Source organism: Anguilla anguilla, chromosome 11, assembly GCF_013347855.1.
Source record: "Anguilla anguilla isolate fAngAng1 chromosome 11, fAngAng1.pri, whole genome shotgun sequence".
In the NCBI taxonomy this organism is placed as follows: Eukaryota; Metazoa; Chordata; class Actinopteri; order Anguilliformes; family Anguillidae; genus Anguilla; species Anguilla anguilla.
Window position 1 is genome coordinate 15,222,587 of NC_049211.1, and position 12,389 is coordinate 15,234,975.

Genomic DNA, 12,389 nt, shown 5'->3' on the forward strand with positions numbered 1-12,389 from the left:
ACATTTTAAATGAGTATGAAGGAAAATCCACAGGGAAGCTAACTGAAAGGCATTTTAAAAATACGTAAAGCCCAGTGACAACATTATTCAGATTATATAACTAGTCTGCAGGTTCTATGCCAAAACCTCAAAGGGTGAAAGTCAACTTCCAGCGGGAAGATTGACATCCCAAATCTATGCACCATGCGAGAATCATATTACCATCATAACACGCGTCTAAGTAAGCATATGCTATCAAGCCAAAAAAGGGTTTTTTTTTTTTTTTTTTACCTCTGAGCTCTCATGTATATATAATTCTTGGATGACATAAAGTATGTGCATATCTGAAAACCGGCTTCAAGTCCAACGTGTCTGGACATGCATCACCCGACACTGTAACCTTCCCCCCACCATCATGTTTAACGCTTTAATACCGTAGGATGCATAGAATGTTTTATAAACACTTGGCAGACATTGTAAGACCTGTCAGCTTGTGTCAGTCAGATGAGTCTCGCAGAACGTGAGGTGTTAAGCTGCAGAGATGAACAGCGTGTAAATCCACTAGCAGGAAGCAGGGCAGGGGTGTGAAGAGGAAATGGCTTAGAGAAACGGAAGAGAAAAGGCCAAAAACTATATTCCAGTTTAGACTTTAAAATACATTGAGTTCTACACAGTAAAATGTCCAATGTTATTTCAACTCTAACAAGAGTGTATGTGAGCGCAACCAGGACTCATATCCCTCTAGTCAAATACAAAGTTGATTTAATGTTGAATATTTTACTGTGTACCTCAAGGGAAATTTGTACTGAAAAGAATGAATAAGTAATTACAATAATCATAAAAGTTTGCTTGGAATGGTTATAATGAGCCATCCATTCTTCCTAATGTAATTGGTACACTAATGAGACCAGCACTGATCCAAAGTCATTTTCTGTTTATACGGGTCTGACATTGACAAGAATATCACTGTAGAGTGTCAATAACTGAAAATACACCTGAATATGTATGTGCTTGGCAATGACAAGTCGGGGGTGGGGGTGGGGGTGGGAGTATCTGTCTGTGTGTTCTTGGGGGCTGCTGACTCTAATCTGTCAAATGAGAACTCAAGTTTACAACCCCTTTGTACATTAACAATACTGTTGCTATTTGTCGACTTCCTCTCACAAGAGAGACAAGGTCTCTAATTCTACAGGAATCTGAGGTTTTAACAGCATCAATTACAGCCCGTCAAAGTCAAAAGACATGCAGGTATTTTGTAAAATCCACAGATACCCACATATAGTACCTCCAGTGGGCTTGACTTATAATTATGTACAATTACCTCCCTCTGTGACAGTGGTGTTGCTTTATGGGCCAAACTTTGCAGATAGCCGAGAGGCACCAGTAACTTCACTCTGGCTCTGTATCTGTTCAAAAGCGACCCCTGGTACAGTATTCCTTTTACAGAGATGGAATCTCTTGTGTTTTTACGAAGAGAGAAGGGGGGGAGGTGTATGCACTACAAACTTCTGACAGGGGGCGAGAAACTGGGGCTAGTGTTATGCCGGCTGATTAGATCTGAGGGTATGGATAGGGGTTGACACAGCTAGATAGTGTGTTCAGTGTGGTGGTGCTAAGGTTCTTTCCAAAGTGGTTGAACTGTCGAGATGAAATATAGCAAATATTTATCTTTCTATTTCTCTGTCTATTAATATTTGGGTTTCAACCAGCAACAAAGGTTTTACTGTTATATTGCACAAAAAGTTGTTATTCGATATAAGCTGTACTCAGTAACCAAAATAATTAAGCCAAACCCCAATAACTGAGATTCATGAAATTTATTTTAAAATACAGCTGATTTGGTGCTGCTTGTTAGAGCTTCTGCTTCCTGAAAATTTCAAACGTGCCACAAATTCCCAGCATTTCTCCAGATTTAAACAGATTTTTATAGTGAATTGTTTTTTTTAATCTTCAGATTGTAGACTGGAAAATTGCCAGTACTGACAAGTCTCACATGAGGGAGATATACATGATAGTGCAGGGGAGTGCCATTTCCATAAACTTAAACAAGACCAGGTCAAAACCTAGTATATGGCTGGACCGAACCGGCCGACCAATGGTGTAACTTCATCAGTCAGTCACTCAATCACAGACATGCGCGGTGTAACTTCATCACTCACTCAGTCACTCAGTCACAGACATTCGCGTTTATAGGGCTGGCCCCGCTGTTGCGGTCCAGCCAAAAATGAAAACACTGAATTACCAAAATGAAAACTGGTGAGCTATGTGCTCATGCCCTCCTTTTGTGCATACAAACACTCATTACACCTCTTTTTCTCTGTTTCTTTCTGCTTCTCTGTTTCTTTCTTTTTTGATGCCCCTTCTTCTACTGGTTCAGTTTCAATTTCACCTCTTTTTTCAAATCAACCTCTTCCTTCCCTCTGTAATCTCTTTCTCTCTTTACTTTCTGTCATCCCTCCTCCCGCTCGCTGTTTTAATCTCTCCCCTTACTGGTGAAGCGTCTCTTGGCGATGAGTTTTTCCTGTGTCCCGTTGAGCATCAGGATCTGCAGAGCATACTCCTGCTTGGAGTCCAGCCCTGCCACCGTGGCCCGACTGCGTGTGGTTGTCAGCATCAGCTCTGGCTGGGGCTCCTCTGGGGGTTACAAGGAGGGGCGGAAGGGACAGTCACACACAGGCATCTGCCAGAGTTACCACATTTTACCATTTAGCAGTGTAATCTGGTTAATAAATGAGGGGGTTAGCTATTCAAAAGGTCAGCAAATCATAAGAGAGGCAAAAGCTTTCATCTCTGCAGATGCGGGGTGTGCTGAGGCATGGTCAATTGAATGAAATTTTTTCTACCTGGCCTCATAGAGTAACAGACCAGGGAGATCTAGCACTTTTCTCTCACACTCTTCATTGCCTAATGTCCTCTTCCCCTTTTCTGGCAAGCTGAAGAATAGACATGTTTGTTTTTTCTTGGACCATTTTTGAGATTCCTGCCCAGACAGAGCAGTAGAGAGATTGAGACAGACTGAGCGAGAGAGTGAGAGAGAGACTGAGAGAGAGAGAGAAAGAGACAAAGGGAGAGAAAGGCAGTTGGCTCCCTGCCTATCTCTATTAATTCCGTCACTGTGTATCAAACCCCCTCACACCACTCACATGCGCAGACAAACTGCTGACACAATAAGGAAAGAATCTATTGACACACTGCTCACTTAGCAGGAGAGCAAGAGGAGTGGGATGGGTAATGACAGCAAAGCCAAAACACATCTACTTGTTCACTGAGAGAAGGTCTTGGACAACACACTGGTGATTTTACTTTCTGCCAGGTAACTGCACCAGTAAAACTGCAGTAATGTTCTTCGGAGAAATGACCCATAACCTGTAAGCATGGGAGCAGATGAATGCTGTTTCTAAGAGTGCTGAAACATTGCGATTAAAAACTCCACACCTCCCTGTCTGCAGCCACCTTACCTGAAATAGGCCTGACTCGAACCTTGTACCCCTGCACTGGACTCTCTGCCTCCTTCCATTTCATTTGTAGGCGATCTTCGGACAACACGGTGAGCTTGAGTTTCCCTGTGCAGAGAGGGCACAGTCTGCATCACTGCTGCTGAGGCAGCACAGAGAGCAACACATTCCATTTGAGGCAGGAGAGAGCATTGCCTCTGAGATTATTTACATATCATTCCATATAGACAGTACCTTTGCACATTGTGCCACAAACATATCTGCACACAAACATATATGTATGTACATATCCAATTCACCACCAGCTTCTATTGACACCGCAGCTAATCTCTCACAGAGCGAAATCAGAGGACCACCTTTCATATGCGGCTTTAGTAGAGCAGTCCACAGGTGCCTAATCGACTATAGGTCACTGGATAGCAATGAAACCCAGACCCCTTCCCATACCATGGTTGATACAATTGCCAATTGCATGTTGCTCAAAGGCGCTATCAGCTACATGCAGCACATAAAATGTTGCTTTTTAAGTTTTTAAGTTGCTTTTTAATCTCAAATTTTAGTCCATGGCTAAAGATACCACTTTACTAGGACAATAATTAATAAGTTTTAAACCACTGAAACAATGGTAAAGCTGCCTGGTAGAGGACACAATTGGACCCTGTCCCCATGCATAAGGCATAATATGTAAGTAGGATTCAATTTACAGCTGGCCTGGAAGCTTATTTCCGTAGATGGCTTGGTGGAAGATGATAATGAGTTTAAATCTGACTGAGTAAATCATAGGAAATAAGCCTAGTGGAGAAGGGGGGTGAGAGGGTGATTAAATCTGCCTTGAGATCAAAAAGACATATAAAATAGTTTTTTAGCATTTTCTTGTGCCAGCTGAAAAATTTTTCAGGACTCTCCTGTTTTGGAAGAGTGATCCCTCTCTCTGTCCTGACCCCTGCACCCCTTTTCCTCTCCTCTGAACTCTGTTCTTGTCAGAACTCATTTGCACAAGTTCCACTTGCTCTTTCCCAACAATCTCGCTTCTCATGTCCTCGTCCATGTCCTCAGCTCTCTGTGCCAGCTGTCTGCATCTCCTCAAGCAGGTCTTTTGTTTCAGAGCCTTGCGGAGGGAGAGGGGGGGTTGGATACTGGAAGAGTGGACAGGAAATCCATTTGGGGAAAGGTTAGTTTGGGGGCGCCGCATGCGTGTGACGTCAGGCCTGGCAGCGGGGGATTCTGCGAGGGACAACATGAATCGCGGCGCTGTGTCTGCACGTGTCGGCAGCCCTTTCCATGTTCTCCTTTCGGGGTCTCTGTTCCCATGGCAACACTGGAGGGTCACAGAGTCTCACAAGTTGGCAGAAGATTAGAGGGAAAGTTTAATATTTACTGAGGTCTGCATCTGGCCACGCACTCAGCAGCAACAACCACAATGACTGCGCTGCAAAAACAGCCCTAGCGTCCAGTCCCTACAGTTGGCTTGGGGGGCGGCCAGAAGCACAGTGACAATGGTACATCAAAAGGAAGATTCAAATTTAAGATTTAGATTTAACTGAAAATACAAAAAACTGTGCTTATTTGAGGGTTACTTAAATGTTTTTATGTATCCTTCTATAAATGCTGTGTAAGTTGTTACAATGCACGAGATTGCTTTGTTTTACAGATACCCCTCTTTGTGCACGGGCAGCACCTTCTGTTCCACATGATTCTTGCCATTGCTGTGAGCTCTCTCTTAACCAATGACCAGGTGTCTGATATTTTTCTTCCTTACATTTGACAGTCAATTGACCAGCACTGGTACATTTTTCACCTGACATGCATTTGATATGAACACTATTTACCGTCACTGAACAACAGCCTTTATTTAAAGCAAAAACCCTAAAATGTGTACATAGATATTCAAACTCAAGAAGCACCCATAGCAGAACAGTTCAGTTAAATGTAAGGAAAGGTGAGAGGAGAGGTACAACAGTAAAATGTGGGTGCATGTGTGTGTGTGTGTGTGTGTGTGTGCGTGTGTGAAAGAGAGAGATTTTGAGTTTTAATCAGCCTTCGCCAACACCATATGCTGCACATCTGGTAGATACAAGCAAATCAAACCACAGAAAACAAACAGCTAGCTAACGGTTAAATCAAATAGTGAGAATCAAACCTCTCTTCTCCTGGGTAGTAGGCTATATTGCTTCCTGTATGCACCTGATTTCCTTAAAATGACCAAAATCATTCATTAATTGATAATGTTTATGCTCATTATATCCCTGGGTCTCTCCACCCCCGGAACATAAAAATCCATTCTTTTCCATTGACAATGTTGTATTTTATATTTCCTGCTCTTGTAAATGGCCGTCTAAGCCTCCCCAAAAGGATATCTTATTAGCAAGAGAGAAAGAGAGAGAGATAGAGGAAGGGAGGGAGGGGTACAAGCAAGTTTTTTTATTCTTTTGACAGGGCCCCTTTGTCATTATCTTAAATACCACTACGCTGGCCACTTGATCTGTGGGCTCTTTGTTTTTCAGTATTCTCTTCAGGTCTGTTAAGCGAAAGCGTCTGAACATGCAGACGGATTTACAATCCAGCAGCAACAAACACTGAAAAATAACAACATTTTTCCTATTGTATGCATAAATTCACTGTATGTTCATGCATGTTTGTGCATATGGAGTCTAATCCTCACTTTAAGGTCTTCATACAGATTTGGTCCATACCGGTCTGAGACAGTGACAGCTAATCTGGGAATGCACAGACTGACGGGTTGGCATGGCAACCTGTGGGTTTTCCGGGCCTGTCTAATCAGTCAAAAGCTCAGAGGACTGCAGGCAACATTCTTTAGATCCATTTGTTTATCCTGGATGGACGATGGCTTGTCAAATAATAACGCGATGTATAAGACTAGTCTTGCTTTCCATCTCTTTGAAGACACTAGACGGCGGACATGCTCAAAATATACAGCACTGTGAGAAAATAATCAAATGCGGGAGTATGCTGGTGCCATTTATTCTGAGGAAAGACAAAGGCATCCTGGCCATTTACGGCACTAGATGACATACTGTATGTGAGTGTGTTTTGAATATTATTCTGTAACAATATTATCCTTGTATCGCCTCATATGTCTGTGATGTCATTTTGTCCAGCCATGTTTTCTTACTGCCAACAGCTACTTAAGCTGTGAGTATCAGTTTGTTTGTTAGATCGCAGTAGTGTACATTCTACTCACTAGATCAATGTGGGTATGCTATAGAATGCTTGAATTGGTGACAAGAGGGAGGATTGTGTATTAGAAAACCAGGACAGGTACCTGCTGATTTAAAAGAAAGAATCGCTGGAGACCTATATTTGAATATCAAAATTAGCATTTTGGTTTTCTGCCTTAACCACTTTATATTAAATATCTGCTGGGCCATGGTGTCCTGGCCAAGCTTTTAATCTGGTTTACTCAATTCTCTCAATTTAATTATCTCTCAGTTTGAAAAATTAATCCCCCCTTTCCACATCAGCTGATGTGTGCTGAGTGTTCTGGTTTAAAATGAATGTTGTATATGACCCACGTGAATCACTTCCCTCCTTCACTGCAAAGATCAGGAGACGAAAGGCACCATATACAAGTTATCCATTATTTTAACACTCCCTCCTGTCTCCTTTTCCCTCTTAAATTCTTTGTTCCATCTCCCTTATTCTGTTCCCTTTTGTATAGGCAATTGAAATTTTTAAAAAAAAATTTATTTATTTATTTATTTTTACAAATGAGGTAAAAACTAAACTCAGGATAAACTTCCATGTAAAGGACAATGTTTCATTTTTATGAAACCTTTTTTGCTAATTTTAACTTAAAATACAATGTCCAGGTTAACACATGACCAAAAGGAAGAGCATTTCAAATGTTATGGCTTGAATGATTGAATCCGATTGAACTGCCTGAGTGCCTTTGATTATGCAGCTATGTTAACAAGAGAGAGGGGGAGTACCTTGACTGTGGACCCCTGAGACCAGAAAGAGGAGAGTACCCAGACCAGGCAGCAGCAGCGCTAGAAGAAAGGGGGGAGAGCAGCAGGGAGGCATTGGGAAAACTGGAACAATGGACCTGCCGACACAAGAGAGAAGAGAGGTGTGGTTGAACACAATATGCATATTCATTTATGACAAAAATGTGTTTACTGTAGGTGTTTTTGTCCTTCCTATGAAAAGCTGTATTCATCTCTGAATTCAGGATGCTGGAAAAATATAACACACGGCAGAAACCTAAACCAATGCCTTACTGTCAGAAATGTAATGCAGAATTTTTTATAACAACAAAAACAACAACAATAATAATAATAATAATAATAATAATAATACATATTTTTTCAAATAAACAGGCAAAAATAAAATAATTTTGTTCTTTATGACAGAACATTCTACCGGTATGGAAAATGGAATAAAGCAATTTCTGAAATATGTCAATTGTCTTTAGAAAAGTGTAAAGTACCATAAACTAAATATGAGTGACAACTGAGTTAATAAATCTATTCACCTCAGAACTTCAATAATATTTGAATTTTGAGTACATTTCTACCTCATCCTGCAATTTTTTTATGCATGCTATTTTCCATTTTTACTTTATTAGATGCCATTGAGAAATTCCAAAGTACAAGGAAGAGGTATACATCGAGACATCAGTTTGGTAACCTTTCTAATTAGGAAAGGAATTATAGAAATTGGTGATGAGTGGTACTGTAATGGGTGATCTTAAACAGCATTCAGAAAGGCCGTGAGTTGGAGCAAGCCAGGCATCATTATGGAGATTCCACACCACAGACCTGGAAAAACCAACGTAAGCCTTCGAGGATGCCAGGTCATTAGCAAGGTCACTGTCCATAATTAAAGGACAGGAGGGTATCTTGTCGAACACCTGTTGGAGCACTATGAAATGCCAGAGGCTGATGTGAATCTTTTCTCTGAACCATTCTTTCCCAGGCTAAACCTAATGACAGCGACTGTCACACCTGGAGAAAAACCTAGCTGAAAAAACCTTTCTGAAGCATTCTACTGACTGCTGAGACACCGATGTTCAATGGGTGAAACTGGAGCAATATAGTATATAAAGGTAAACCATGGAGAACAACAGATATTGAGAAATATTGGCATGACGTCATTGCGCACTAATTTGACTGTCTACCACGACAAGTCTCATCAGACGTGCGTTGGGCGTCGAATTATTTATTTTAAAAAAGAAGAAAGAAAACTCATGACCAGTCTCATGAGTCATGACACCCTTCTCGCGCCGCAGGCCGCCATTCGCAAAAGCTCCTTCATACTTGTCGATACCTGTCCGGCAGAGGAAAGTGCCGTCAGCCTGGCAGCCTAGAGGAGGCGCCCCGGAGGATCACAAAGTTCTAGCGCGCCGTAGGACACTGCGATTTGCGGTTCCCCGTTCTTACTCTCCAAGTTTCATACCTGTCTGTCAGGGACTATGCACAGGATTGGTGCTAAAGACATGGCGTTACGCAATTAAAAAAATTGTTCCCTGGGTATGGGAAAAAACCTTTCTTCATCTGTGGTTCCAAAATGCGTGCCATCAATAAGGGCCGAATAACTGAGCCCTGCAGTTGCAGATGCAGTCAGGAACACTACTTTCTTGATTTGCTTCTTCAAGTGTGAAACTGGCAAAGAGAATAGCCAGCATTTAATTTAAAAACAAAGGATTCATTTCATGATGACAGTGAAGATGACAATGTGGTCGAGAAACTCATGAAGAAACTGCCGACTGAAATATTATCATTCAGGAAATTGTCATAGCCTTTCCTTTGAATTTGGATCTGCATGTGGAATTTTATATGATGCCACAACTAAAGTGATGGCAGTGACAAACCTTGCATTTTTAAGTCCGTTTCAAGTATGAACTGTTTTGCTCGGGACATGTTATTGCCGACTTTTTTCTTCGCTCAAACATTAGTTACACGCCCACTTTGGCTTGCGAGTTTATTTCAGTTCCTCAAATCAGAGCGGTAGAATCAATGCAAATTTATATAAGCCCAGATAAATTCGTTTTGATGTTGCCCATTTTATCATAGTCAAAAAGAAAAAGCCAGTGTCCAGACTCCTTATTCACATTTAGGTACGACGGATAACTTACCATCACTCCAGACATGAACGTTACCGCAAAAAACTACAATACAGATAACACGACTAGTAAACGTCCCGTCAACAAGGGCACAAAAGGATACCTACAGCCGTCCCCGATTGGGTTTATTTTTCTTATTGCTACATTGTTCTAGTGGGTTTTTGGAAATACGGTTAAAGCCCATGCGCAAGCCTGACAGCTCCAGTTAAAATTATACTGAAAAATAGTCCGCAGGCAAAGTTTCAGGCCAGCTTACCCGAGGTCGCGCGTTTATGTCCAGGTTATTTCCCTTGCGCCAGGGTGAGAATTGTGCATTCCAAGGCTGATGTCAACACTCGAGTTCCACTCTGTCTCTCAGAAAACCCGTCAAGTGCAGTTCAATGGAATGGGCTGTGATATTTGATCGCTCTTTTCCCTTCCTGCACGCGAACATGGGCGGGGTACCCTTTGGAAGAGTATGCGTAAATTCTACCTTGCCAATTTTCGCTCATTCTTTTGCAGAGAATTGTGCAAACTTGCCAGAGCAACACACGTTCGTTTACTACCAGATTGCAGTTAATGAGTTTGTAATGTATTATAAATGGTATTTAACAAAAACGGTTGTGTATATCATGTTGTAAAGCAAAACAATTAAATAGTAAATCAAACTAGAGAATAACCACCTTTATAGTTTAACCTGAACATGCGTTCATTGCTGTGGTCAGTTAAAGACAATACGATTATTGAAGATAAGAAATGTTGGTAGTGGTTAGAGTGACAAATTACAGCATTAAGCCAGAGAAAAATCCATTTGCATAAATGTATTATTGAAGAAGTGAAATGTAATGTAGTAGGATGTGCAGCACATCGAGTTATGGACAACTGCTGGGTAAATTAATAATGTAATGTACAATAAATAAAATATCAAACATGCAAAACTAGACTGTTTTGATGGAGACCAACAGCTTTCATCACTTAAGGGGCTGACAGCTTTGGAACTGAGGCACAAGTGAGCATGCCAAATAAACAACTCCTATTTGAGTTTCTACTTGTTCCATCCTGTGACGTTTAGGGTGGTACCATCCAAACATAGTGTTGCAGCTGACAGAGAACTGAACTCTGAATCTGAGGGTTGAGGTTTTGAAACAGGTTAAAAACAAACCCATTTGGCTAGATAGATAAGTTCAGTCTGGATACCTAAGGCATATTATCTGTGCAAATTAAACTGCATACATCAAAGCCACAACAATATACACTCAGTTGGACTGTTTATTCTACTACTGTATGAGTCAGAAGAGTTTTAGGCCACAGGCACAGAATCATCCTGTGACGGCTTTGATGGGTACTCATGTTTCAGACTGAACTTTTAGAGTATGCTATTTTTTAAAATTAGCTCAACATTTCTTTCTATGTGGTTAGAGAAATATTCTTAATTAATATTCTTAATTTTACATGTAATAATTTCTTTAGTGAGTTTACAGACATCCCACCAAACTCAATTAAAATGAAACAAATACACATGAACTGCCTTACATTTTCTTTAGTTTCTTTTACAGTAAAACTCCTTGTCTGCCTATTGTTGAAGCCAACCAGACTGAGTGTGCACTCACAAGTGAATATATGAAACTAATGACAGTGGTAGAATTGGTTTAATAAAGTGGAATTATCTGAGTATATTTTTATAGTGTATTGTAGTGGTCAGTGCATTGGAGTTGGGACCTGGGGCTTGTGGGTTTGAACCTGAGGACCTCAGTCCTGTTCTCTTGGATATTTTAAATCAAGAATTTGGGCAAAATCCATGAATGGACTAAAATAAGAGTGCATTGTAATTCTCAAAGGAAAAGATAGTTAAATCTGACAGTTGAACAAAAACATAGTTAAATCAGATATTTGAATCAGATAACAGGGGAAAATGAAAGAGTATTATCCCCTGCGTTATTGTTTTTAAGATCCATTAGATGGCACTGTTAGCTCGTTGCAGGCTGTTTCACTTGTTTACAAATGGATTTTCATTTTGAAATTAAAGCAGAACTTTCAAGTACAAATGTGAACAGTGTTACACTGCTGCATATAATGCTGATGTGAGATCAAATCAGAGATATGGAACATCATAATATATACCTGCCAGGGAACAATGAAACGGGTGGAAATTTGATTTCAGGAAATATTCAAAAAAATTACAGCACTGGCCAGGCACAGATGAGACAGGATGAACTCTCATCATGTAGTAGTATTGGAGTGGGCTGCATCAAAATTAGTGTGATTTCCTGTGACCATACTCAGCTTTCCCTATGAGAGAAAAAATCCTCCCTTACCAGGAAGTATAAAATTTGATCAGCACCCTTCAACAAGTATAGCATATATACTGGTGTTATACACTGTACATGAGAAATAAAAAGCATGAATCCATTCTGCCTATTTCTATCAGGACATACGTTAGTAGAGGAAGTTTTCATCCCCTTTCATCCCCCCATTCATACTTTATTGCCAGAGCTCGAAATCATGACTTTTAAAATATTAACACAATATTCATGATATATGCAACCTACCCACACTGCCAAAGAAAAAAAAACCTTTATTAATTATTATTATTATTATTATTATTATTATCATCATCATTATAAGTAGTAGTAGTAGTATATAGCTACATGCACATAGTAATTCATTCATCAATTGCAAATAAGAAGAGATGGTCCAAAAATTCTTATTAATCACAATGGCCGTTGTCCTATCAATCCAGTATGCTTGAGGATTGACTATTTCTATACTGAATGAATTCTTCTGTATTCCTCAGACAAAGCCCTGCTGGAGAGGGCAAGGTGAATTTAGACAAATCAGCACCACTGCCTCGCACCTTACCCAGTCTTTTCCAGCTTCAGTATGCTGCTAGC

At 40.5% G+C, this 12,389-nt stretch overlaps 1 protein-coding gene and 1 long non-coding RNA gene across 4 annotated transcripts in view; one reads left to right on the forward strand and one right to left on the reverse strand.

The window, feature by feature from the left end:
* The window catches only part of LOC118207989 (collagen alpha-1(XX) chain), a 31,896-nt gene extending 21,995 nt beyond the window's left edge, over positions 1-9,901 (reverse strand). Inside the window, exons 1-4 of one of the 3 annotated variants that reach the window (XM_035382230.1) lie at positions 9,776-9,901; positions 7,385-7,500; positions 3,438-3,542; positions 2,470-2,613 (exon numbers count right to left, since the gene is read on the reverse strand). In XM_035382230.1, coding sequence (XP_035238121.1) covers positions 2,470-2,613; positions 3,438-3,542; positions 7,385-7,478 — 343 coding nt within the window. In that variant the 5' untranslated portion in view covers positions 7,479-7,500; positions 9,776-9,901. Of the gene's footprint in view, positions 1-2,469; positions 2,614-3,437; positions 3,543-7,384; positions 7,517-9,531; positions 9,591-9,775 lie in introns of those variants that run through there. The other 2 variants (XM_035382231.1, XM_035382229.1) reach the window with 2 other exon arrangements.
* On the forward strand, positions 5,998-9,545 carry LOC118207991. Its single transcript, XR_004761489.1, has 3 exons — positions 5,998-6,474; positions 7,357-7,524; positions 8,373-9,545. It is a non-coding gene; the product is annotated as an uncharacterized LOC118207991 (long non-coding RNA).
* Positions 9,902-12,389: the final 2,488 nt, after the last annotated feature.